The following is a 27,701-nucleotide window of genomic DNA, read 5'->3' as shown; positions in this document are numbered from 1 at the left end:
AAAAATGAACTACTGGGACCTCATCAAAATAAAAAGCTTCTGCACAGAGAAGGAAACAATCAGCAAAACTAAAAGGCAACCGACAGAAAGGGAAAAGATATTTGCAAAGGACATATCAGATAAAGGGTTAGTATCCAAAATCTATAGAGAACTTATCAAACTCAACACCCAAAAAACAAATAATCCAGTGAAGAAATGGAAAAAGACATGAATAGACACTTCTCCAAAGACATCCAGATGGCTAACCCACACATGAAAAAATGCTCAACGTCACTGATCATCAGGGAAATACAAATCAAAACCACAACAAGATACCACCTCATACCTGTCAGAATGGCTAACATTGACAACTCAGGCAACAACAGATGTTGGGGAGGATGCAGAGAAAGAGGATCTCTTTTGCACTGCTGCTAGAAATGCAAGCTGGTGCAGCCACTCTGGAAAACAGTCTGGAGGTTCCTCAAAAAATTAAAAATAGAACTACCCTACGACCCAGCAATTGCACTACTAGGTATTTACCCAAGGGATACAGGTGTGCTGTTTCAAAGGGGCACATGCACCCCAATATTTACAGCAGCACTATCAACAGTAGTCAAAGTATGGAAAGAGCCCAAACGTCCACTGGTTTATGAATGGATAGAGAAGATGTGATATATTTATATATATATTATATATATATATATACACACACACACACAAATATATATATATATACACACACACACACACAAATATATATATATATATACACACACACACACACACACAATGGAGTATTACTCGGCAATCAAAAAGAATGAAATCTTGCCATCTGCAACTATGTGGATGGAACTGGAGGGTATTATATGCTAAGCAAAACTAGTCAGAGAAAGACAAATATCACATGGCCTCACTCATATGAGGACTTTAAAATACAGAACAGATGAACACAAGGGAAGGGAAGCAAAAATAATATAAAAACAGGGAGGGGGACAAAATATAAGATATTCTTAAATATGGAGAACAAACAGAGGGTTACTGAAGGGGTTGTGGGAGGGGGGATGGGCTAAATGGGTTAAGGGCATTAAGGAATCTACTCCTGAAATCATTGTTGCAGTATATGCTAACAAACTTGGATGTAGATTAAAAAAATAAATTTTTTAAAAAGAAATTTAAAAAAAGAAACAAGGTATAAATGTTCAAATAAACAAAAATTCTTAACATTTTCATAATGTCAAAACACATAAACATCAAAAGGAAAGCAACAAACTAGAAAAACAAATAGGAAATCCTTGCTACATGAAACATAAATTATACAAATACCCAGTTTCTACTTGATAAATGGTTAACACTAGATGAGGCAATAATTAATTTTAATAACAAATATAATAATCAGGCAATAAGTTATTTTATACAGAAAAAGAGCACAGACTCCAAACTCATGAAAGATATTCAAAAGTCAAATAGCTGTAAGCTTTTTATACAACTGCAAGCTATCAAAAAAATCAAACTAATAGAGCTAGGTACGCTTGCTGCTGATGGTGATACAAAATGGTTTACCCTTTTTGGAGAACATCTGGCAATATGTTACAAGAGCTAAGAACCTGTCCATGCCTTCTAGGTAAATACATTCTGGGCAATAAGCCATAAATAAATAGCCCAAATGGACAAAGTAGTTTATGTAAAGATATCCAATGCAGAAATATCACAAAGCAGAAAAACTGAAACCACATAATAAGCATGCACAGAAGGAATGGTGAAACAAACTGGTGCATTTATTACACGGTAGAGTAACTATAGTGGCTATTCAAATTATGTAGGTGGGGGGTGCCTGGGTGGCTCGGTCGGTTAAGCATCCGACTTCGGCTCAGGTCATGATCTCACGGTCCGTGAGTTCGAGCCCCGCGTCGGGCTCTGTGCTGACAGCTCAGAGCCTGGAGCCTGTTTCAGATTCTGTGTCTCCCTCTCTCTCTGCCCCTCCTCATGCTCTGTCTCTCTCTGTCTCAAAAATAAACGTTAAAAAAAATTTTTTTTTTTTTTTTAATGTTTGTATTTATTTTTGAGACAGAGACAGACAGAGCATGAGCAGGAGAGAGGCAGAGAGAGAGGGAAACACAGACTCCGAAGCAGGCCCCAGGCTCTGAGCTGTCAGCGCAGAGCCCGACGTGGGGCTCGAACTCACGGACCGTGAGATCATGACCTGAGCCGAAGTCGGATGCTCAACCGACTGAGCCACGCAGGCGCCCCCAAAAAAAAATTAAAAAAAAAAAAAACAAATTATGTAGGTGAAATTATGTAAGCAGAATAAGAGAATAAGGGACATAGAAAATACAGAATATGAACAAAGCATATAGAAATATCTGTATCTTGACAATGTGGGGAATGCGGAGAGAAACCATGAATTGTGTTCTTTGCCTATGAAGTTAAAAATAAGAGTTCGGGCCACGGCCGTGGTATGGCCCTTGAGCCTGTTGTGAAACTGCTCAGAGGAGGAGATTTGGGGGGAGGGGGTCGGTATTTAAGGATCAGAGTTTTCCCTCCAATGCCTCCCAACTCTCCTGTGATAAGACGCTTTTAAATTTTAATTACAGAGGGGTGCTTGGGTGTCTCAGTCAGTTAAGCTTCTGACTCTTGAATTTGCTCAGGTCATTATCACATGGTTCATGAGATGGAGCCCCAAGCCAGGCTCCGCATTGACAGTGTGGAGCCTGCTTGGAATTCTCTCTCTGCCCCTCCCCTGCCTGTGCATGTGCACATGCACACACACACACACACACACACACACACACACACACACACTCTCAATATAAACTTTAAAAGATAAATTTTAATTACAGTAATATATAAACTGTCCTTCTAAGGCAAAGATCAACTCCCCACAAAAAGCATCATCTTATAACCCCCACCTTACTAGCTTGCACCCACTACTATTGCTACAAAATGAGCAGCGGAAGGGGACACACCCAGGGCCCCCTGGGACACTGGCTCATCACCGTGGGGACCCTGGCCAGCCACAGGAAGCCTTCCAGGTTGAGAGCAAGATTCTACTGAGCCAGTATATGCTGAGAGAAAAGTCTTTTAAACCTAAGCAATGTCGATTCTGAGGTTCTTCGCATACTCACTTGGCTTTCTCAAACGAGACATCACGTGTGTTTGGGGCAGAGTCTCACCTGAGCCCAATTATTCTGTACAACAGGGAAGGAAACTTTTGCAAGGGCTCCAGAAGTCAAATGTAAGGATCTTAAGGATATGGATATGCACACACGTGGAGATCTCATGAAATCCTAAGTGTGCACTTACTTCCCGCAGCACATGTGATGCTTATCAGGCATTGCCAAGCCCAGGAGAAGGACGCAGTACTTCTGTGCCAGGTAATTCTGCGCTGCTTCTAACTTCCTTATAACCAATTCCATCTCCTTCTTCTCCACAAGGCCCCTAAAAAGAAAACAGTCATTTGGATTAATGTTGGCAAATGCCAACAGTAATCAGCGAACAGTCAGAAGTGTGAACTGTTTTGAAAGAAATAACAAGTGAGTCAACACAGGTCACTTACCTTTTCATTTAGCTGATTTGAGCTATGGCAGAGGGAGGGCTTTGACAGTTACCATTGTAATTAGCATCTCAGGTTCATGGTGAATTTTCACTTTTTTATAGATTCTTTATGCTATGTATTTCTAACGTTACATACAGGCAGTCCTAATTTATACCAAATAGCCCAGCAGCCCAACTAACAAATTACCTATACTGGTTTCTGAGGCAGCTGGCAGCACATTTTCCTGCTGTTTTGCTGAAAGAGCTACTGGAGACTCTCCCAGGGCAGCTTCCCCTGGGTTCCTGATGTTACAAGGAAGTGTGAAGGCTCAGTGTTTGAACCACTCAACGCTTCCCTACTCTGAGTTCTGCGTTTGCTGAGGAAGCATGTGTGGACCACTAATCTGGGAGCTTTGGCATCAATTATAACAGCCTCGCTTCCCTGTGAAAACACTGCCCCAGTTCCAATTGAATTGCAAATGAACATTCCAAAAGACAACCTGTTACAGCATGTCTGGAGCCTAATTTTAGAAGTTTGTGCAGTACAGTATAGTACGAAACAACATTACTCACAACACATTCCAACGATTGCTATTGAAAAGTGCAGTGTCACTGGATTTTTATCTGCCTTTTCATTTTCAGAAAGATTTAAACCCAATGAAATGCACCCTAAACAACAGGGACGAATTATTGCCCCTTCTGATGTTAACTACGAGCCTGACTGACCACATGAGGATATGCTGTGGAGGAAGGGGTTTAAAGATAATAGAGATATTTCAAAGCACAACATGTTATCACATGTGATGAGAAGGCTTGAGTCACTGGAATAAAATGAGTTTCTGGAATAAAGTGAGTTCCAACTTGAAATGCCCCAATTTCAAATAATCCAAACACCTACACCCACACCCGCTTGCACCTCAATGGCCATGACTATGCCCACCTCCCTGCTTCCTTCAGCAGCCTCCCAGCCCAACCCTTTCCCCCCCACCCCCCGACTTTTCCAGAGCTGCCAGTAGCTAACATGCCTCTTTTGCTGTTGAAAACAAAACAACAACAACAAAAAAATGCCTTGAAAACTTTTAGGCCAATGGTTCCAAAGCTGAAATATATGTAAGAATTGCCTGGGATACTCGCTGAAAGTGCGGATTCCTAATGCCACGCCCTCTCCAAGATCCTGACTTAGCAGGTCTGCGTAGAGCCTGGCATTTAAAACACGCCCAGGTGCAATCCTTCGGGAAAAAATTGATAATAATTTCATACACCATACAATTGATCATAACCTTGGGTCCAATGATCTCTCTGGGAAATTTATCCTTCTTAGAAAAATTATCCAGGGGTGCCTGGGTGGCTCAGTCAGTTGAGTATCTGAATCTTGATCTTGGCTCAGGTCATGACCTCATGGTTTGTGAGTTCGGACCCTGCATCAGGCTCTGTGCTGGCAGTGCAGAGGCTGCTTGGAATTCTCTCTCTCCCTCTCTCTGCCCTTCCCACACGCACGCTCTTTCTCTCTCAAAATAAATAAATAAGCTTTAAAAAATATCCAAAATTAAGGGGGAAATCTAATGCATGAAGATATTCAATAATCATTCAATTATTATCTATTTGTCTATTAGGAAAACTGGCAACTCCCAAAAATCTATAAAATGGAAGGGAAAAAGTAGTAATAATGCAGACTGTAGTAATACAGCCAGGTGCCACTTAAGGACTTGACATTTATTAACTTAACATATGAGTCCCCTAGGATTTATGCAGCACCAAAGTCCATACCTTTAACCAGTATATGTGCTATACTGCCTCGTAAGTCAATCAGTCAATAACACACATTAGCTTGATGGAAAGTTATGCCACCATTAAAAATTATAATTATGAAGATTGTAGTAACTTGAAAAATACTTACAATGTTCTAAAAACTATGTAATTTGGGGGCACCTGGGTGCTTCCGTCAGTTAATTGTCCGACTCTTGATTTTGGCTCAGGTCATGATCTCGCAGTTCGTGAGTTTGAGCCCTGCTAACAGCGCAGAGCCTACTTGGGATTCTCTCTCTCTCTCTCTCTCTCTCTCTCTCTCTCTGTCTGTCTGCCTCTCTCTCTCTGCCCCTTCCCCCCTGCTTGCTCTCTCTCAAATAAATAAACTTTAAAAAAATGAAAAACAAAAATAACATAATTTTGCCTTTGCTCAGAAGTCACAAATCCTAAGTGTAAATGGATAAACTCTGCATAAGAGAGCTTAGCTGACTGGTAGGGGGTGTGGACACACCGCACAGTGGCTTAGGCACAGGCCTGGGAGTTAGATCTGGGCTCCCATCTCAGCTCCACTACCAACGAGGCATGTCGTCTCCAGCCAGCCGCTTAACCTCTCTGAGCCTTGGCTTCTTCATCTGTAAAATGGGGAAAAGGCTCCTTCCTCTGGAATCGGGACTTTGAGTCGTCTAAACCCTCCAAAGGATGTCTCTGTAGCCCTTTCAGCTCTCCCCTCACAGGCTGAAGGCTTTCCCCCCACGTGGCAGCCTCTGGTTTAAAATAATATGCATTATCTCATGTAATCTGGATGATAATATCTCATGTAATCTGGATGATAACTCTGTAAAGTGGATACTACCATTATCCCTGTTATACCTCACTAGTTTGACCAAAATCAATTTTTTTCTTAAAGTTATTTAAGTCCAGATATTTCAATACAATCCATATTTCTACTATAGTAAGTAAACTAATTACTGGAGGCCTGAAAGTGAAAAGTTATTCTAATTATTTCATAATCACACCATAGAAGCAATCTTTTTTTTTTTTTTAATGTTCATTTATTTTTGAGGGAGAGAGAGAGAGCAGGGGAAAGGCAGAGAGAGAAGACACAGAATCCAAAGCAGGTTCCAGACTGAGCCGTCAGCACAGAGCCTGATGCGAGGCTCAAACTCAAGATCTGTGAGATCATGACCTGAGGTGAAGTCAGACACTTAACTGACTGAGCCACCCAGGCGCCCCATGGAACCAATCATTTTAAGACTTGGATTTTTCTGTCATTCTGTAACCGATTCCTTCTAAAAAAGTCTACCTTATACCACTGTACTCTAATATGTTTTAGTGTATTTTAAAAAAACCCCAGGAGACCTTACTTCTCTGTTAATCTATTTCTAAAATGAAGAAATGAAACACAGGTCTCTGCCAGAGCAGCAATAACTCTCAGAATTAGAAAACACCATATAAAATATAAGTGAATGTGCTGCCACAGTCTAATAAGTTCTTTTGGGGGGACGATAAGACCCCTCAAACCTTCTGAGCCTACAGCTAGCTAAGCCCTTTTGCTTGCCACCACAGAAACCCTTCGTGAGCTCTGGCCACTCTGCAGTGAAAGCAGCCTTGAAATAACACGGATGTGGTATATTTTGATGGCTTTACTGGACCAGCAGTGTCTGAATTATTTATTTGGTTTTTTACAAAACTGCTATCCAGATATATTTATCTATCCATAAAATGGTTTTCAAACTGCTTGGTTGTACACAAGGATTTTGCATTTTAAAAACATTCCACAGCAACAAATTGATGACTCTAACAGCATTTCTAACAGCTAAATCATTGGGTTGATTCCACACATACTGGGGAGGGCAGCCTGGGCACTTGGAAAGTTCCACGGTTTGCAAAAGGTCACCAAGCCTGAGAGGCATTGTTCTGCTCTGGACTCTGAGTTCCCAGATTCTTGCCCCATACAGCTCTGAGCCACCTCTGCCTAAAGCAGTGAAATTCTTCCTACGTAGCCTAAGAAATCTTGTTTTCTTCTGTAATATGGAATATAATTTTGGTCATATCTATTAATTTTCTTAATTCTTAGTTTTTTTCATTGGATGCTTACAAAAGCCCTAGCAGGGCTTTTAAGCATAAAGCAGGTTTTAAGCATAAAAAGCATAAAACCAAATATCTGTATCTGCACTGTCCAACATGGTAGCCATGAGCCACGTGTGGCTACTAAGCACTAACTGTGGTTAATCTGAACTGAGGAAATAAGTGTCAGATTTCAAAGATTTACTACAAAAAAAAAAAAAAAAGCAAAGTATGTCATCAATAACATACATTACAATAACATACAATAACACTGACTACGTGTCTCAATGATATTTTTGAGTCACTGCATTAAATAAAATACATTATTATTTTTTTCTTTTTTAATTTTTTTTTCAACGTTTATTTATTTTTGGGACAGAGAGAGACAGAGCATGAATGGGGGAGGGGCAGAGAGAGAGGGAGACACAGAATCGGAAACGGGCTCCAGGCTCTGAGCCATCAGCCCAGAGCCCAACGCGGGGCTCGAACTCACGGACCGCGAGATCGTGACCTGGCTGAAGTCGGACGCTTAACCGACTGCGCCACCCAGGCGCCCCAATAAAATACATTATTAAACTTAATCTCACCTTTATCTTTTTTAAGATTTTTTTTATTTGTAAGTACTCTCTAAGTCCAACATGGGATTCAAACTCATGACACTGAGATCAAGAGTTGTATGCTCTACTGACTGAACCAGCCAGGCACCCCCGCCTTTATCTTTTATGTTTCTTAAATCTAGCTACTGAAAAAATTTTAAATTACATATGTGGCTCTCTTTATATTTCTACTGGGCAGTGCTGGTCTATACTATCTGGAATATTTTGTTGTTAGAATAACTATTTGAATTATTCAGTGAGCTTTAAAAACTAATGAACTCCTCCCATGTAAATATTTTAGCATACTCCAAAAATTAAAAAATTTCCATCATCTCTATTACTCAGCCATCAAAAAGAATGAAATCTTGCCTTTTGCAATGATGTGGATGGAGCCAGAGTGTATTATGCTAAGCGAAAGAAGACAAAGACAAATACTGTAAGATTTCACTCATATGTGGAATTTAAGAAACAAAACAGATGAACATACGGGGGAGGAAAGGAAAAATAAAATAAGAGAAAAACAGAGAGGGAGGCAAACCATAAGAGACTCTTAACTAAAGAGAACAATCTGAGGGTTGCTGGAAGGGAGGTGGGTGAGGGGATGGGCCAAACGGATAATAGGCATTAAGGAGGGCACCTGTGATGAGCACTGGGTGTTATACGTAAGTAATGAATCACTACATTCTGCTCCTGAAACCAATACTACACTGTATGTTAACTAACTTGAATTTAAATAAAAGCTTGAAAGAAAAAAGTCAGTTTTATTACTGGCAATGATAAAACTTTACAGCACACTGCAAAGTCCTACTTACACCATGCAGCTTTTGGGTTTCTTTTCCAGGGCTATTTTTTCCAAGTAATGAGATAAATAGTACAATAATGCCATGAGGAAATTGTCAAGATTCTTATTCCTGTGGGGAGAGAAAGAAAGGAAAGAAAGAAAGAAAGAAAGAAAGAAAGAAAGAAAGAGAGAGAGAGAGAGAGAAAGAAAGAAAGAAGAAAAATGAATGTTGACATATTTCAAATATAAAACTTCTCATAAAAATACATGGGCACATGACATAAGAATAAATAGAAGTACATGTTATCATGCCTATTACACAACTAATTTACCATTTAAAATTCTATCTACTGGGGCGCCTGGATGGCTCAGTCGGTTGAGCATCTGACTTTGGCTCAGGTCACGATCTCATGGTCCAGGAGTTTGAGCCCCGTGTCGGGCTCTGTGCTGACAGCTCGGAGCCTGGAGGCTGCTTTGGATTCTGTGTCTCCCTCTCTCTCTGACCCTCCCCCATTCATGCTCTGTCTCTCTCTGTCTCAAAAATAAATAAATATTTTTTTCTTTTCTTTTTTTTTTTTAAACTTTTTTTTTTCAACGTTTATTTATTTTTGGGACAGAGAGAGACAGAGCATGAACGGGGGAGGGGCAGAGAGAGAGGGAGACACAGAATCGGAAACAGGATCCAGGCTCTGAGCCATCAGCCCAGAGCCCGACGCGGGGCTCGAACTCACGGACCGCGAGATCGTGACCTGGCTGAAGTCGGACGCTTAACCAACTGCGCCACCCAGGCGCCCCAAAAATAAATAAATATTAAAAAAATTTTTTTTTAATAAATAAATAAATAAATAAAATAAAATTCTATCTACTGAGGCACCTGGGTCCAACTCTTGATTTCAGCTCAGGTCATGGTCTCATGGTTCCTGAGATCGGATCCCAATCTGATCAGCAAGGAGCCTGCTTAGGATTCTCTCTCTCCCTCTTTCTCTCTGTCCCTCCCCTAGTTGCACAGTACACTCTTTCTCTCTCAAAACAAACAAACAAAAAAAAAAACTTAAAAATTCTGTCTACTATACTACTGAAGATGTAAGAAATTGGATTTTTGTAACCAAAACTTTTTGGGAGGTCACACACTAAACTATAGTTTTGTTTATTAATTACTTTTCATTTTTAATAAGTTTTTATTATACAAATAATATTTTCCCATTCTTTAAAAATTTTACACAAATGTATAAAGTAAAAAGTCCTCTCCTCCCTTGCTACTATCCTACTTCCAAGTGGCAGCCGCTGCTAAGAGTGGCTTGAATCCTTTCTAAACTTTCCAAAGCAGAGACAATTGTATAGGTCTTCCCCCACCAACACACCTACCTACATACATACATACATACATACATACATACGCATGAATATATGCCTTAAATTTTTCTTTGGTAACAAAGAAGATAATGCTGTACACACAAGTCTTTGCAACTTGCTTTTGTCACTTACCTGCTTAGCATGGACCTCTTTCCTTGATACTATGGATCGATTTTCCTCATTCTCTTAAACAGCTGGGTAAAATATTCTATAACTCACAATTTATTTAAATAGTCCTCTATTGATGGATATGTAGGTCTTTTAGAAATGTTATCAATACTGCTGCAGTAATTATCCTGATGGCCACATTTCTGAGTAACTTCCTCGGAGTGAAACTGCTAGGGCATAGTGTAGAGCATATTAAAGTTTCATGGTTTTGCTCGAGCAAAAGGTTGCATCGATTCACAATCTAATTTGTTTAAAAACTACTGTGGGATGCATGCAGCAAAGGCAGTCCTACAAGGAAAAATTAGAAGCCTTTGTCTTCTTTCTAAATACTCTTCCAAGATTTTTGCTACTTTCTTTCTAGCAAGTGGAAATTCTTACTGACATTCTTTCTTCAACTATACCTTGACAACAGGATGAACGTGAGCACTGCAGATTTTTTTTCCACCACATTAATATGTCCCTGTCCTAGGGTGGGTTCTCCCAGAAACAGACTCTGAGACAAAGACGTGGGATGTGCGCACAGGAAACATCAGTTGTGGGGTAGGGAAGTGAGACAGGAAAGGGTAGGAAGCCCACAAAGGGGGTGGTTAACAAGTTGGTTATCCCCGTGGACAAATGTAGTTCAGTTCCAGCGGGGAAAACTTCTCAGAGTTATCTTGACGGATGAAAGTTAGGATCTTTTTCTACCAACACTCCCTCCTCGCACAGCACTGACCGAAGGGACACTGACTCCCTAGTGCTCCCAGCTTGCCCTGTCGTCATCATCATTGTCGGGAGGAGTGTGCCCCTGCTGTGGAATAAAGCCTAAGGTGTTTGCCACAAACAGCCTTCACTAAACGTAAGGGAACCTGGGAGGGCTGCCAATCGTTGGGAACTTCTCACTGAGCACGCTCAAGTGCGGCACCCTGAGAAGCATCCTCCACCCACAGGCATAGGGAGACACAACGACTTCCGATTTCATATCTGAGGAAACAGGCTTAGAAAGGTCAAGAAGCTTCACCCAGAGTCACACACCTAGTACTTGCTGGGGTTCCAAAAACGGAGAAAGTGGGTCTTTAGTAAACGAGTATACCCTCTTACTATTATATAAACATAATGTAGTCTCTATGGGACTCTTGACAACATGCTATCCATTCTCCTTGCCCTAGCGCTTTATTTTGGGCTGCTGTGACTTCGGCCTTATCGCTTTGGTCTCAGTCTGAGGTGATGGCTTGCACAGAGCCAGTCCCACGCCCTTTCTCCAAAAACCAGATTTGTTCATCATTTATCAGGCGGAATTACTTTGAACTAAGGATAAAAGATATAAAACATCTCATGAGCACTACATACCTCATAAATGTTGTAAAGGAACAGATCCGCTGCATCTCATTATCTTGTAGTAAAAACAAAGCAACAACTGAAAGGAGCAAAGATGGACAATTGAAAGAGGGACAGAGGGACACAGGGACAGACGGCTGCCTCAGAGGTTCACCCCCCATACGATACGTGTGGATGATGAACCAGCTACTCACATTTAGCATCATGGAGCGTCACGTTGCCCTGCTGACCTCGCTTCTCTAAGGCTTTAAGTGACTTATCGTCTCTTGAAGCAAGCTTTTTATCCGTCAACCTGTTTTGGAATGGAACAGCCTCTAGCAGTGACTTGAAAGATTTCAACTGTATGTAATTGATCCTGAGATGCATGAGGCTTTTACTATCAAGTAAGGAGAGCCTGAACGTCAAAACCCAAAAATGGGTTTGGTTTCATGTAGGAGAATTTTGGAATGCATTTTATTAAACATTATATTTACCATGCTAAGGTTAGGAGAAATGCACACTACCTGATAGAAAATGTAAATGCCAATTCCATCCAAAACAGATCATTTAGATCATCTATTAAGATCATGTATTTATGGTGTAGCTACCATATTCAGAGTAAAAAAAAAAAGTATAGGGGCGCCTGTGTGGCTCAGTCAGTTGAGTGTCCGACTATTGGTGGGGGCCCAAGTCATGATCCCAGGGTCATGGGACTGAGCCCCGTGTTGGGCTCCACACTGGGCGTGACGCCTGTTTGAAATTCTCTCCTTCTCTCCCTCTGCCTCTCCCCTGCTCACTCCTATGCACACTCTTTCTCTAAAATAAAGCAAAAAAAAAAAATTTGTTTAAGTATAAAATGTTGAAAATTTGCTAAGAGCCAAATTATCACCGGGATACATTTACAGGGGCTGGTATAACTCCTCCCACAATTGTCAAATAGCGCATGTTCTTTCCTTAACGGGTATCTGCATTTCAACCTCAGATAATGGGAGTGACATTTTCTTAGAGTTTGTAAACACTTGAGTCATTCTGCTAAGAGGTGCTATCAGCAGCACTGCCACAGTTGGGAAGTGAAGGTACCTGTCTGAAGCCGGACCATCAATTTCAGCAAAGTGTATTGCTTTGCCTTTCTTTCCTTTTTCCTTGACTTCTACTGCAGGTGTAAAACTGTAATAGAAATGAGAAAATTAGGAACCGAACCTTCCCATGAAGACTGATGCTATCACAACAGTAACTCATGGCATCTCAGGACTAGCATATGTCATGAGTGGAGTGTGAGGAGAATCTCGGGCACAGAGGTCCTCAATTCGTGTATTTACATATGGAACAACCATCTAGAAAAAAAGATGAACATTTCAGACTTTATATTCAGCCTCTACGTATCAGCAGCCTCCAGAATACCACCATACACGAAACATTTCATTCTGAAGATATTGTAGTAACTTCACAAGAAACAGAAAGCTCACAGTAAGTTTGGAGAGATGTTTTTATTTATTGAGCACTTGTGCACCAAGTGCTTTTAGGCACAATCTTACTCAGTCCTCACAGCAACTCTATGATTACTAGTATGATTACTCTAATGTTACTCGTACAGCCATTTTTACACATGAGAAAAACTGAAGCTCAGAAAGAGATAAGTAGCTTGACCAAGATCACTTAGCATGTGTCAGAGCCTGGATTGGGGCCCAGGATCTCTAGCCTCAGAGCCATGTGCTTACCTACAAGGCAATCTGGCCTCCCGAGCAGCATCTCAGTTGTCACTGCTGTGGACTCTTGTAAGGGCCTTGACTATCTCTTGGGAGGTATCGGGACCGTTTACTTAACTCAGGGTGTCTTAAACTCTATAGTTGTACAAACATTTACTAAGCAGTAATGGGGCTAACAAGGGACCACGACGGAGCAACAAACATATACTATGAGGCCACACTCCGTCACACATTGCTCTGACATTGAAAAGAAAATGGTGGGGCGCCTGGGTGGCTCAGTCAGTTGAGCGTCTGACTTCAGCTCCGGTCATGATCTCGTGGTCTGTGAGTTCGAGCCTCGCGTCAGGCTCTGTGCTGACAGCTCGGAGCCTGGAGCCTGCTTCAGATTCTGTGCCTCCCTCTCTCTCTGCCCCTTGCCTGCTCATGCTCTCTGTGTCAAAAATAAACATTTTTTAAAAATGTATTTTTAAAATAAATGTTTTTTTAAAAAATTTATTTAAATTTTTTTTTCTTAATTTTTTTTTTTTTAACATTTATTTATTTTTGGGACAGAGAGAGACAGAGCATGAACGGGGGAGGGGCAGAGAGAGAGGGAGACACAGAATTGGAAACAGGCTCCAGGCTCTGAGCCATCAGCCCAGAGCCCAACGCGGGGCTCGAACTCACGGACCGCAAGATCGTGACCTGGCTGAAGTCGGATGCTTAACCGACTGCGCCACCCAGGCACCCCTATTTAAATTTTTTTAAATAAAAATTAGACAGAGGAGGGAGGGAGACAGAGCATTAGAGACAGAGCATTAGCTCCCTCAATTAGAGAGGGAGACAGAGCATGAGTAGGGGAGGGGCACAGAGAGAGGCAGACACAGAATCCGAAGCAGGCTCCAGGCTCCCAACTATCAGCACAGAGCCCAATTCGGGCTCGAACTCACAAACTCCGAGATCATGACCTGAGCCAAAGTCGGATGCTCAACTGGCTGAGCTACCCAGGTGCCACCCCCCTCCCCACCCAGAAAAAACGTTTTGTAGACCAGCAGAATGTGGTTCCTGCCTTATAGAGCGCGCATTTTCTCAGAGAATTGTGGGGTCTACCAAATACACTGGTTTGGAAACCCACCGTGCATTACGATTTTTATTTTTCCGCCTGAAACAATGCTACAATAACACAACCCAGAAGCCTAATCTCTGCCCACAGTTTCTTGTCTTTCTGCTTACGTGTAGGTGTAGTAATGGAAGCACATTCCCCCAGACTTTACTCATTCTCTAAAGATGGATATCAATCATATATATTTTCTTTATCTCCCTGTCGACACAACAGTTTTGTGTGTGTTTTTTAACAGTTGGGTGTTTTTGTTTTGTTTTTTGACGCAACAGTTATAAAACAACTTCATCTGAAAATTTTCTGGGATTGATGTTACTCACAAAGTAATTATTTTACAGAAATACCTCTCCATGGGAATAATAAAGTTAATCTGTTTGACTCTGTCTTCTTCCCAGAGTTTCTGCCAACCTCCTAGCAGTGTTCAGGTTGTAGAAGAGGTTAGTTCCTAAAAGCATATACATCGTGTCCCTGCAAGGGAATGATTCTTTGCATTTTTCAACTTTTTTTTTTTTTGTTAAAGATAATTGGCACCAGGGGCACCTGGGTGGCACAGTTGGTTAAGCGTCAGACTCTAGGTTTTGGCTCAGGTCATGATTTCACAGGTTCGTGAGTTCAAGCCCCATGTCAGGCTCTGTGCGGGCAGCATGGAGTCTGCTTGTGATTCTCTCTCTCCCTCCGTCTCTGCTCCTCCCCCACTTACACTGTGACTCTCTCAAAATAAATAAGTAAATAAATAAACAAACAAACTTAAAAAAAAAAAAGACAATTGGTACTGAGTTGGTCAGTGGACGATTTCTAAGGTTTTCATTATTTCTGGTGCTCCTCGTCTCCAAGGATTGGGTATGCTGGGAAGGTATGCTGAACTACTGAGGGCGTGGGTGGGTAAAAAGAAATGGAAGAATAGCAAATGTTGATGGTGGCTACTGCCAAAAAGAGACAGGGGATCAGAATGGGGCAGAGAGGTGAAATGGTAATGAAGAGATCTACCTTCCAATCTGTATACTTCCATATTAAGTTTTTAAACAAGAACATATTGACTTATTACCTGCATAACTAAGAAAAAGTTGATAGAGGCACATATAAAGAAACACTATATGGTTGATATGTTATATTGACAGACCATTTAGATAGTCTTTAACAAAATAATCAAATCCCCCAAATATCCTGACATTTTCTAATGGCTCCTTGAAGCCGTTTCTCCTTGCTAGATGCCTTGTGCAGATTAGTACCTCCTTCTTTCATATAACCATCCTAAACAAGGACACAAAGTTTTTTCACATTTTTCCTTGGATCATCACATGGTTTTAGCCACTTACAAGCCATTGGCTGTTAACTTTCCTACGCCACGCTAAGGAAGTCACAGGTCACCAGCCCTCCCAGGGTTTCTCTTCTCTAGAAGAGAAGATAGATATACCCAATAAAACTGCTGTCTCCTGCCCTTTTCTCAGTCTTATCCCTATAATTCAAAGCATCCTGCCCTATTTGCCTGAGATGATTTGAGATGAGAGCACCTTAAAATAAGACACTGAGTGCCTGTCCTTAGCCAACAGTCTGACACGTACTGCTAAACCTCTAGTCCTTATTCTCTGACCTTCGGACATGCCTTCCCTACTTCACACTTGTCTGAGTGGCATTTCCCTTGACTGAAGTCATTCTCTACCTCAGCTAGTGGGAAGGATTTCTCTCTGTTGAGGGCCCTGCTGTAGCTCTACAGGCAGCCTACGCTCACAGTGCATTTGAAATCACTAGGAAGTGTCACTAGTAGTAACTAAAAGCTGTCCTTTGAATTGTACCTCTGATTGGCTGTCAAACAGCAGTCTGAGCTCGTTCTGTGCCCTCCCGCGGTCTCCACCTGGCAACCCAGTTAGAATCTGCGCCTTTCTCAGACCACATTTTGTTACATTTCTAATATTACAACATAATCATGTCATTTCCCTTTGCCCTGAAATAAGTGAGGAAAAAAAAATCTTATTTTCCCCTAGAACCCACCACTAAAATGCAGAGGGTTGGACCACTCTTGGCTTCCACACAAATTAGAGCTCCTCAGTTGGTTATTAGACTCTTCTCTCAGGCCATTATGAAAGATGAGAGAAGTTCAGGGCTTCTGGAGGTACAGTTTCCTCAGCTGTATGTCCTCAGGGGCGTCAATGACCTTGGCAAAGACTCATGCAAGCAAGCTGCTGGTTCTCTCCCAGCTGTGAGTAGAAGGGGTAGGACTGCTGACACTATGTCAGGGAGAAGCCTGCCTCATGGGACAACCCAGAGGTGGCCTGTGAAGAAAGTTATTCCCTCTTTAAGAAATAAGCAAAGGGGGGCGCCTGGGTGGCTCAGTCGGTTGAGTGGCCGACTTCGGCTCAGGTCACGATCTTGCAGTCCGTGAGTTCGAGCCCCGCGTCGGGCTCTGTGCTGACAGCTCGGAGCCTGGAGCCTGTTTCAGATTCTGTGTCTCCCTCTCTCTGACCCTCCCCTGTTCATGCTCTGTCTCTCTCTGTCTCAAAAATAAATAAACATTAAAAAAAAATTAAAAAAAGAAATAAGCAATGGACATGCATGCTGATGAGTTATGCAATACCCTCATTTACTCCTCACAAGGCATTATGATTTCATTTTATAGACAACGGAACCGATAATTAGCGAGGCTAAGTAACCTGACAAATAATAATCACCTAGAAACTGGGAGAGCTAGGATTTGAACCCAAGTCTTCCTGCAAACCACTCTTTGAGGTCTCTTCCTTAACTGCCTATTAAGAAATAATGCCTAGGGCACCTGGGTGGCTCAGTCAGTTGAGCATCCCTCTCTTGATTTCAGCTCAAGTCATGATTCCAGAGCTGTGGGATCAAGTCCTGCTTAAGATTTCCTTCTCTCTCCCTCTACCACCCCCACCCCTACGCATGCATTTGCGCGCTCTCTCTCTCAAAAAAAAAAAAAAAAAGAAAAAAGAAATAATGACCATCCTTTCCCTACCCATTACTGTGCGTCCATTTCTTGTGTGGAGGTTATGGATATCCTGTTTTATTCTGATACAGTTATCCCTCTCGGGGTATTGCCAGTGACAGAGAGAGCAAGGTCTTCTCTGAAGGGTAAGATTTCCAATGCCACAGGAGGAAGTCAAACTTTCACTCTTCACAGATGACATGATACTCTATATGGAAAAACCCAAAAGATTCCACCAAAAACTATTAGAACTGATCCATGAATTCAGCAAAGTCCCAGGATATAAAATCAATACACAGAAATCAGTTGCATTCCTATACACCAATAATGAAGCAACAGAAAGAGAAATCAAGGAATTAATCCCATTTATAATTGCACCAAAAACCACAAAATACCTAGGAACAAACTTACCCAAAGAGGTGAAAAATCTATACATTGAAAACTATGGACAAAAAAAAAAAAAAAAAAAACCACAATGGAAAGTTTATTAAAAAATTAAAAACAAAACAAAAAAAAAAAAAAAAAAAAAAGAAAGAAAGAAAAAATATTCCATGCTCCTGGATTGGAAGAACAAATATTGTTAAAATGTCAATACTACCCAAAGCAATCTACATATTCAATGCAATCCCTATCAAAATAACACCAGCATTCTTCACAGAGCTAGAACAAACAATCCTAAATTTGTATGGAACCACAAAAGACCCTGAATAGCTAAAGCAATCCTGAAAAAGAAAACGAAAGCTGGAGGCATCACAATCCCGGACTTCAAGCTGTATTACAAAGCTGTAATCCTCAAGACAGGATGGTACTTGCACAAAAACAGACACTCAGATCAATGGAACAAAACAGAGAACCCAGAAATGGACCCACAAACGTATGGCCGACTAACCTTTGACAAAGCAGGAAAGAATATCCAATGGAATAAAGACAGTCTCTTCCCCAAATGATGCTGGGAAAACTGGACAGCAACATGCAGAAAAATGAACCTGGACCACTTTCTTACACCATACACAAAAATAAACTCAAAATGGATGAAAGACCTAAACGTAAGATAGGAAGCCATCAAAATCCTAGAGGAGAAAGCAGGCAAAACCTCTTTGACCTCAGCTGCAGCAACTTCTTACTCAACACATCTCCATGTTGCTAGAGAAACCAAAGGAAAAATGAACTATTGGGACCTCATCAAAATAAGCTTCCGCACAGAGAAGGAAACAATCAGCAAAAGTAAAAGGCAACCAATGGAATTGGAGAAGATATTTGCAAAGGACGTATCAGAAAAAGGGTAAGGATCCAAAATCTATAGAGAACTTATCAAACTCAACACCCAAAAAACAAATAATCTAGTGAAGAAATGGACAAAAGACATGAATAGACACTTCTCCAAAGACATCCAGATGGCCAACCAACATATGAAAAAATGCTCAACATCACTCATCATCAGGGAAATACAAATCAAAACCACAATGAGATACCACTTCACACCTGTCAGAATGGCTAACATTAACAACTCAGGCAACAACAGATGTTGGTGAGGATACGGAGAAAGAGGATCTCTTTTGCACAGCTGGTGGGAATGCAAGCTGGTGCAGCCACTCTAGAAAACAGTATGGTGGTTCCTCAAAAAATTAAAAATAGAACTACCTTACGACCCAGCAATTGCACTACTAGGTATTTATCCAAGGGATACGGGTGTGCTGTTTTGAAGGGACATATGCACCCCAACGTTTATGGCAGCACTATCAACAATAGCCAAAGTATGGAAAGAGCCCAAATGTCCATTGGTATATGAATGGATAAAGAAGATGTGGTGTGTGTGTGTGTGTGTGTGTGTGTGTGTGTGTGTGTGTGTGTGTGAGATGGAGTATTACTCAGCAATCAAAAAGAATGAACTCTTGACATTTGCAACCATGTGGATGGAACTAGAGGGTATTATGCTACGTGAAATCAGTCAAAGACAAATATCACATGATTTCACTATATGAGGACTTTAAGATACAAAACAGATGAACATAAGGGAAGGGAAGCAAAAATAAAATGAAAACAGAGAGGGGGACAAGGCAAAAGAGACTCTTAAATATAGAGAACAGAGGGTTGCTGGAGGGGTTGTAGGAGGGGGGATAGGCTAAATGGGTAAGGAGCATTAAGGAAGACACTTGTTGGGATGAGCACTGGCTGCTATACCTAGGGGATGAATCACTGGAATCTACTCCTGAAATCCTTGTTGTACTACATGCTAACTAACTTGGATGTAAATTTAAAAATTAATTAATTAATTAAAAAAAAAAAAAGATTTCCAGTGCCACTCATTCAGGAAAGAAGCCAGGAACTGAAAGGTTGAGAAGAGTAGATACCTGAATGCAAATTGAATATATGATGATATAAACAAATTACCATTTCCATTTGTAAATGCATAAATAGTAAGGTTTATTTTTTAAGAGAGTGCTTATTTTTTGAGATAAAGACTGAGATATTTATAGATGAAATGATACGATGTCTGCAATTTGCTTAAAAATAATCAAGAGGTGGGGCGCCTGGGTGGCTCGGTCGGTTAAGCATCCGACTTCGGCTCAGGTCACGATCTCACGGTCCGTGGGTTCGAGCCCTGCGTCAGGCTCTGTGCTGACCACTCACAGCCTGGAGCCTGTTTCAGATTCTGTGTCTCCGTCTCTCTGTGACCCTCCCCCATTCATGCTCTGTCTCTCTCTGTCTCAAAAATAAATAAACGTTAAAAAAAAAAATTTTTTTTTAAATAAATAATCAAGAGGTGGAGTAGATGGGTGTGGATGATATGAAGTGGATCTTAATTTGGTGACTGTTCATGCTGCATCATGGGCATGTTGGAGTTTATTATACCCTTCTCCCACTTTTGTATATCCTTGAAATCTTCCATTACAAAAAGTTTTTTGGGGGCACCTGGGTGGCTCAGTCGGATGAGCGTGGGACTTCAGCTCAGGTCATGACCTCGCACCTCTGGAGTTTGAGCCCCACGTTGTGCTTTGTGCTGACAGCTCAGAGCCTGGAGCCTGCTTGGGTCATGTGTCTCCATCTCTCTCTGCCCCCTGCCCCCACTCATGCTCTGTCCTACTCTCTTTCAAAAATAAACATTTAAAAAAAGTTAAAAAAAATTTAGTGTTTATTTAGGTATTTTGAGAGAGAGACAAAGAGAGCAAGCAGGGAAGGGGCAGAGAGAGAGGGAGAGAGAGGATCCCAAGCAGTCTCCATACTGTCAGAGCAGAGCGTGACATGGGGCTCAAGCCCATGAACCACGAGATGACAACCCGAGCCAAAATCAACAGTCAGATGCTTAACCAACTGAGCCACCCAGGCACCTCTCTTCCCATACAAAAAGTTTCAAATGTTACACTTACCTAAAAAAATTTTAATAACGCTGTAAGAAAAAAAAAACTAGCAAAATCAGACTTGCAAGGATTTTAGTTATCGGAGTTACCAATCACACTGAAAATCAGTTTGAAATATACTGCAAATTAATTTCATCTACAAAGAATGTCAGTAAGTAAAAAGTACGGTCCACCTTCATCAAAAAAGAGAGGACTGAGTTGGCCTTTAAATATACATGAAGATTGAGAAAAGAACATTTTGGCACTTAAAATTTCTACCCACATTATCTGGTGTTGTAACATGTATTTAACTTGTATTTTGACTCCATTATCGTGGCGGGCTAATCCCAAAGCTCTTTCTGTCCTTCTCACTGTCTATCTTACACTCACTGAGTGTGATATTTCGGGAGCTAGACAACAGAATTTTGTGACACTATTGCAGACAAAAAACTGAGATCACCACTTTGGAAATGACAAACTACTCAGCAATACCGAAACAAACATTCTATAAAATGTAAAATTTGATTTTTTAAATTATTATTTAATTGTCATCAAATGCCATTTTACCTATGATGTAACTATGAACTACATCTGCTTAGCCTCTCCTGACCTCCAGCCCTATTTGTCCAACAGCCTAAGAGACATGTGCATGTGAACGTGTCATAGTAACCTCAGGCACATCACAGTTTTGTCTGTTATTCTGCATACAGGAGAAGGGCAATCGCAGCCACCCCATCACCCAAGAGAGAGACACTGGGAGTCAGCCTAAGCACCTCCTCTCCCTCTCCCTTCACATCTTATCCATTCTATCCGAAATCCTGTCAGTTCCACCTCTTAAGTATTTCTTAGTCCCGTACCCTTCTCTCTATTCCTCCTAACGTGGACTTCGTGCCAACTCATGGTTTCGTACCTGGGCAGCTATCTGTAAACCTCCCACAGCTAGCTTTTAAACTGGTCCCCTGCCTCTAGCCTTCCTCTACTTGAATCTAGTTGGTGTATTGAAATATTCAATAAACATCTGGTGAGGGCCTACTCTGTGAAGTTCTACAGACAGCTCCTTCAAGGGACACAAAGATGAGTAAGACAGTTCCTGCCACTGAGGGGCTTACAGTCTAAAGGAGGGAGACACTGTCTATGGCGGGAAGGGCTCTGGCATCAGACAAACTGTGGTTCAAAATGTCAGTTTTGCTACTTACTGGCTGTAGGACTTTGGTTCAATTGCTCAGTCTCCTGAGCCTTATTTCTTCACCTCTAAAATGGAGATAATAATAATGCTCACTTTCCATGGCTGTTTAAGAATCAGAAAACATGCAAATGTCGGGCACATAATAGGCACACAGCACGGCAGACAGTGGCTAGTATTATTAGTTTAGTGATGCACTTAATAGAGTCAGTATTTTCTCAATGGAGATTAAAACCAGTTTTTTCTAATTTAATAATTTTACCTTGTAGAATTGGCAGTCTATTGCGCAGCAAGTATAATACGGTCCCATTAATGTACAATTACATTTCTATAACTCAAAGAGGCAATTTTATAAAGCAGTTAAGAGTATGTACCCTGAGCCAAACAGACCTAGATTTCAATCATCTTAGTCACCTGTGAGCTGTGTGATTTGGCCAAGTCACTTAGTTTTCCTCCAATTGCTTAACCCTTTGGCTTCAGTTTCTTCATCTGTAAAACTGGATGAACATGCAGCTTTTTGAAACGGTTGGCAAACTGATTAGCACAGTGTCTGGTCCATAGGAAGCAGCTGATAAATGTTATCAGAAAATGATATCTGGACGGCTGCTCACCAAAATGGTTTTCTCTAGATGGTTGGATTTCAGCAGGTATTTATTTTGCTCATTATATTCTTCTGTATTGCTTGAATTTTTTTTTTTTTTTTTTACTCTGGGCACATGCAATTTTTATAAAAGCTACAATAAAGTTTCAATAAAATTTACCTTCTGAATTCAAGAGTTCTGGTTTCATCTTTCCAGTACCACATTCCTAATCGTAATCCCAATTGCTGTAAAATGAAATGATTGCAGCAAATATAATTAAAAACTCAATTTACAATACACATGGCATAATGAGCTTTTAACAATTCCCACTAGCCGCTCTTTATTCAATAAAGATGTAGTATCTTCAAGTGTTGTGGGGTTGGTTTGTTTTTATCTTGAAGCCAGGATTTTACCCATCTTGTTTTCAGATGTAGTTTCGGTAGAAAAGAAGGAAGAGAGAAATAAGGGAAAGAGGAGGAAAAGGAAGGGAAGAAAGGAAACTTCACTTAGCCTGCACTACTGTCTCAAGGCTCATCATAGCAACTGACCGATGAACTGCGACTCAGACCACAATAAACTGATGCCCAGGGCAGCCTCAACAGAGGAGTTAAGACACTCATAACAGGCAGGGGAGCCTGCTCGAACCGACCCCGCCCAGAGGAAGTAGGCAAAGAACCAGCTTACTTTTTCAGTAGTGGTAGCTTCCAACCCACCAGCCTTTTCTTCCCGCGGATCGCACACCCCGCCACCCCCCCCCTCCCCCCGCCCCCCCCACCGAGCAGGACAGCTTCCTGCGCAGGAAGGCTATTTCTTTTGCAACCAACAAATTAGAGGTGGTGAGGTGGAACTTTCATAAACATCTAAATATCCCGGTGAGGAGCCAGGATTCAATTCTGCCCTTTGGCCGAGTACACCTCCATAGTTTGGGTTTCGTAGGCACAGCTGCCCACATCTCTGAGTGCCGCTCGGCCGGAGCTGTGTCGGGGTGGAGGGCGCCCCGAGAGCTGCGGGCCGGGAGGAGGCGGCAGGGCCGGCCTGCCCCTGCCTCGGGAGTGGGGGCGACCAAGGAAGGCTGCGCTTACCTCCGGCGAGGAAGCCCCCTGTCCCTCTGTCCGCTTCCTCCGGGAATAAAGCTCCGGCACCGTCGCCTGATGCATGGCCTCTCCCAGCCAGCCCCTCACTGTCGCCCAGGCAACTGCGCGCTCGCGCTGGGCAACCGTGGCCGCAGGGCGGAGGGCGGAGGGGGGCGGGGACCCTGCTTCCGCCGCGGGCTCAGCGGACGCAGCGGGCGGGCAGAGGGGCCGCGGCGCTGCGAGGCTGCGCACGCGGTGCGGGAGGCGCCTCCGCCCGGTCCGGCCCTCGCGGGGCTCCGTCTACTTTCTACCTTTGCCGTGGCGCCTTTTTGGCGTATCCGTGGTGTAGCTGCCCAGGGGTTATTTCTGCAGGGGTCGATTCTACCTGGCCTTCCAGCTGTGAGGCAAAGCACTGAATTGTCTTCGTTCGTAATTGGAATACCAAGATCCAGTTTCATAGGGAAGATCCCTTTGTCCCTATTTACTAGCACTAAATTTCAAATCCAGGTTGGGATTAAGTCGATGGGGGTGTGGGGGAGGTTCAGGGAAGGATGCGTGGAAATCAGGTTTCTTAACTTGGTTCTACTGCATAACTAGATGTGTTGACCCAGGGCAAGGCAACTCTGAACCTCTGTCCGAAGATACCCGAATCAGGAATTAGGATTTTTTTTTAATTTTTTTTTTTTAACATTTATTTATTTCTGAGACAGAGAGAGAGAGACAGAGCATGAACGGGGGAGGGGCAGAGAGAGGGAGACACAGAATCAGAAGCAGGCTCCAGGCTCTGAGCCATCAGACCAGAGCCTGACGCGGGGCTCGAACTCACGGACCGCGAGATCGTGACCTGGCTTAAGTCGGACGCTTAACCGACTGCGCCACCCAGGCGCCCCGAAATTAGGATTTTTAAGGAGGAATGTGTATAAGGCACCGCCCTTCCGAACTCAAAATTAGTGTTGCTCTAAGAAAACTTGCTTCGTGTCCATGAGTATTCAATAACATTTTTACGTGTCTGCTTTTCACTTTTCAAATCATGTGTCTTCTAATTCCTTCTTGCAACCGAGTAGATACGCAGACGTTGGTATTTTTTTTTCCCTTCCAACACTGATGTAAGCAATGCTAGATATCACTACATTATTGAGAATGCCTAATATATTCTGCCTTTGTTTTATCCCCGTAGCCTAATACGGTTAAGAGCTCCTCAGTAAATAGTTGGTAACTTTACTCCCATAAATTTAAAACATATGGCAGTAGCCATCCCACTGCTTCCCCTTACCTCGCTCTCCCAGTCTACTTGATAACACATAATCACTGGTTCCGGTGGCATAAAACTGTAATCAGCTAGATTCATGTTCTACTCCAGTCCACTGCTGTTCAGATTATATGGAAACCCACCTATCCACTGGCAGTGGGGCTTTGAGGCTGTGGCCTCAGGACTGGCCTATTATACATGGTGAATGGCTCACTTGAAATAGGAGTAAGAAAATCCGAGTCACCAAGAGTTTTTCATCTAACAATGTATATCACTTGGGGTGGGGAGGACAGGGAGAAATGAGCTGAAGCTCCACAGAGGTCTGAGAAACACCAAGGACTCTTGGTAGAATCCATTCACCTCACAACCATTATCAGGAAGACCACACTTCAGTCAACCTCTTCAGTTTATCCCAGTGAATGAAGAAATGCAAACGGAAAACCAAAGACCTTTTATACTTCACTATAGATTAACTTCAAGCTAATGTACAAAATTAAGGTAAAAAATAAGAGTTGAGAACTCCAATGATCTACATAAAAGTAACATGACAAAAAGTTTTCCCTTTAAAAAAAAATTCATGATGTTATAAAGTAGGGATAAAGGTAGTATTCTAAATATTTAAGTTTCAAGTGTCCTGTGAGGGAAATTGTTTTGTTTTGTTTTGTTTTGTTTGCCTAGTGAAGAGAAACTTCCCAAGGTCATGTAACTAAGAGCATGTAAGATAGAACTAAATTGCTGATTGCAGATTGTAGGCCAAAGACTGAATATAATGTATGCTTATGTATGAAAAAGTCATAATGGAGAGATTTTCAAAGTATTATAATTCTACCTTTAAAAACTAACATGTGAGGGGTGCCTGGATGGCTCAGTCAGTTGAACAACAGACTCTTGATTTCAGCTCAGGTCTTGATCCTAGGGTCATGGGATCAAGCCCCAATTTGGGCTCTGCACTGAGTATGGAGCCTGCTTAGGATTCTCCCTCTCTTCTTCTGCCCCTCTCCCTTCCTCTAAAAAAAAAAAAAAAAAAAAAGATTTTTGGGACACCTGGGTGGCTCAGTTGGTTAAGCATCCAGCTTCAGCTGAGGTCATGATCTCACAGTTTGTTTGAGCTCCGCCTTGGGCTCTGCACTGACAGCTCAGAGCCTGGAGACTGCTTCAGATTCTGTCTCTCTCTTTCTGCCCCTCTTCCACTTGTGCTCGCATGCTCGCTCTCAAAAATAAACATTAAATAAAAACTAACATGTAAGAAAATAGCAATTCCAGTATTTGAAGATCAACTCCATTTTTGGTTGCTTATTTCCTCAATCTTCAATTCACAAACAACCTAAACTGAAAAAGGAAAAGAACCTATGGCTTCTTAATTTGTTCTAAGGGAAAGACATTTCAACACTAAACATCACCCTATTAAATCTCAGAAATGCATATACCCTGAAGTATTCCGAGAGCTATCTCAAGAATAAATATTGGGCTCTTTTTCTAAGATCCATAATTTTTAAGGAATGTATCAACTTTTCTGTATCTAATTTTAATGCTTAAGGATAACCCTTCAAAACCATTTTCTCATTTCTATTTAGACATTATACAGAAGCAACTGAATATTCCTTAACCTAACCTAAACTAGGTTGTTTAGGTTGTTGTTCCTTAACCTAAACATACATATTGCCTTAGCAATTGTCTTGTGATGTATGGACTTGAGATTCTTTAAAACTTTAATTCCAGTGTTCAAAAGCAAGGGGAACATGCCTCACAGCACATTATAAACTACATTAAATTCATAGGATAAAGAAATTCTCATTAAGTCTCCCTGATAGATCATACAGGTGATACATTAAATATCCTATTATGCATGCTAAGTTTAAAGATGTGAGCAGCATTAATACCTCCTCATGAGGGTGCCTGGGTGGCTCAGTTGGTTAAGCATCCAACTCTTGATTTCAGCTCAGGTTGTGATCTCAGGGTTTTGATTTCGTGGTCGGTCGTGGGATCCAGCCTCTCCTCAAGCTTTGTGCTGAGCATGGAGCCTACTTGGAATTCTCTCTCTCTGCCCCTCCACCCCTCCTCAAAAATAAAACTTAAAAAAAAAATCTCCTCATGAACAACCATTAATTACCACTATACACATCAAACTAATGCAATAAAAAATTTAGAGTAAGCTTGTTTTGAAATTTCTGGGTCTCAAATCCTGTAAACAACCTGCTAGGTCTTATCTTAACAGGTGTTTAGACTTACTGCCTCAAAACAGGAACTATATTAGTCAGACATTCAGGTAAGGATTTAAGTGCCCATCTGAGAAATGTTTTTAATCCCTTAGCATTCTGTATGTACTGCATTAGCCTTAGACATGACTAGTCCCTAGTGTAACACTACTTTCAAGTTCAAGTGATGCTAATTATTCCTTAAACTGTAATTTAGCCTCATTCAACATCAAGTACTTTTTCCATTGTCATTTGACTATGGCTGATCTAACATCTGCTAAGGAGTTCCCAGGAGTTATCCAGTTACCGGTTTCAAATGACCCATGGAAACACTGAATGGCTAGTTTGGTGCCTTTATCTTTGTAATATTCAGATCTAGATAAATTCGAGAAGACAAAATTAAAAACACTCAAGAAAGCTGGGTGTTTTGCATATTACTTTTCAGAATAACAGAAAATGCAGTATCTGCATACTAATATTTGTGTTATGGCAAGTTACCAGAGGCCACGCCATAGGATAGTCAAAGAGACTACCATTGGTCATTTTTTCTGGTACTTTAGAAACTAATTTCTAAAGAAAGGTCTAAAATGAAACATACTATTACCAAATTGCCCTTTTGCACTTACAGAAAGATTCCATTATATTTTGAAGTTAGAGCAAGGGATAAGTGCTTTCAACAAATAAAGGACTAAGAAAAGGTTAATAGAATGAGCATTATGTTGGAAAAAATTCATGTTAAACATCACTCTAATGCTAGTATTCACCTGATTCTGTTAGTACTAAGGTAATTTGTCAAATATTTATGTGATGCTATCTGTAGTTAAT

The 27,701-nt window shown here is 41.5% G+C and overlaps 1 protein-coding gene across 2 annotated transcripts in view; it reads right to left on the bottom strand.

Annotated features, from left to right (window-relative positions):
• The window catches only part of PPP1R36 (protein phosphatase 1 regulatory subunit 36), a 31,814-nt gene extending 8,164 nt beyond the window's left edge, over positions 1–23,650 (bottom strand). The window contains exons 1-7 of one of the 2 annotated variants that reach the window (XM_040477385.1): positions 23,442–23,650; positions 22,540–22,604; positions 12,598–12,684; positions 11,733–11,830; positions 11,551–11,617; positions 8,732–8,830; positions 3,280–3,414 (exon numbers count right to left, since the gene is read on the bottom strand). In XM_040477385.1, the coding sequence (XP_040333319.1) occupies positions 3,280–3,414; positions 8,732–8,830; positions 11,551–11,617; positions 11,733–11,830; positions 12,598–12,684; positions 22,540–22,604; positions 23,442–23,516 (626 nt within the window). In that variant the 5' untranslated portion in view covers positions 23,517–23,650. The remainder of the gene's footprint in view (positions 1–3,279; positions 3,415–8,731; positions 8,831–11,550; positions 11,618–11,732; positions 11,831–12,597; positions 12,685–22,539; positions 22,605–23,441) is intronic. The other variant, XM_040477386.1, reaches the window with a different exon arrangement.
• Positions 23,651–27,701: the final 4,051 nt, after the last annotated feature.

Source organism: Herpailurus yagouaroundi, unplaced genomic scaffold, assembly GCF_014898765.1.
Source record: "Herpailurus yagouaroundi ecotype Mexico unplaced genomic scaffold, PumYag 141, whole genome shotgun sequence".
Lineage (NCBI taxonomy): Eukaryota > Metazoa > Chordata > Mammalia > Carnivora > Felidae > Herpailurus > Herpailurus yagouaroundi.
Note: the sequence above shows the minus strand (reverse complement) of the source record. Positions and strands in the feature narration are given on the sequence as shown.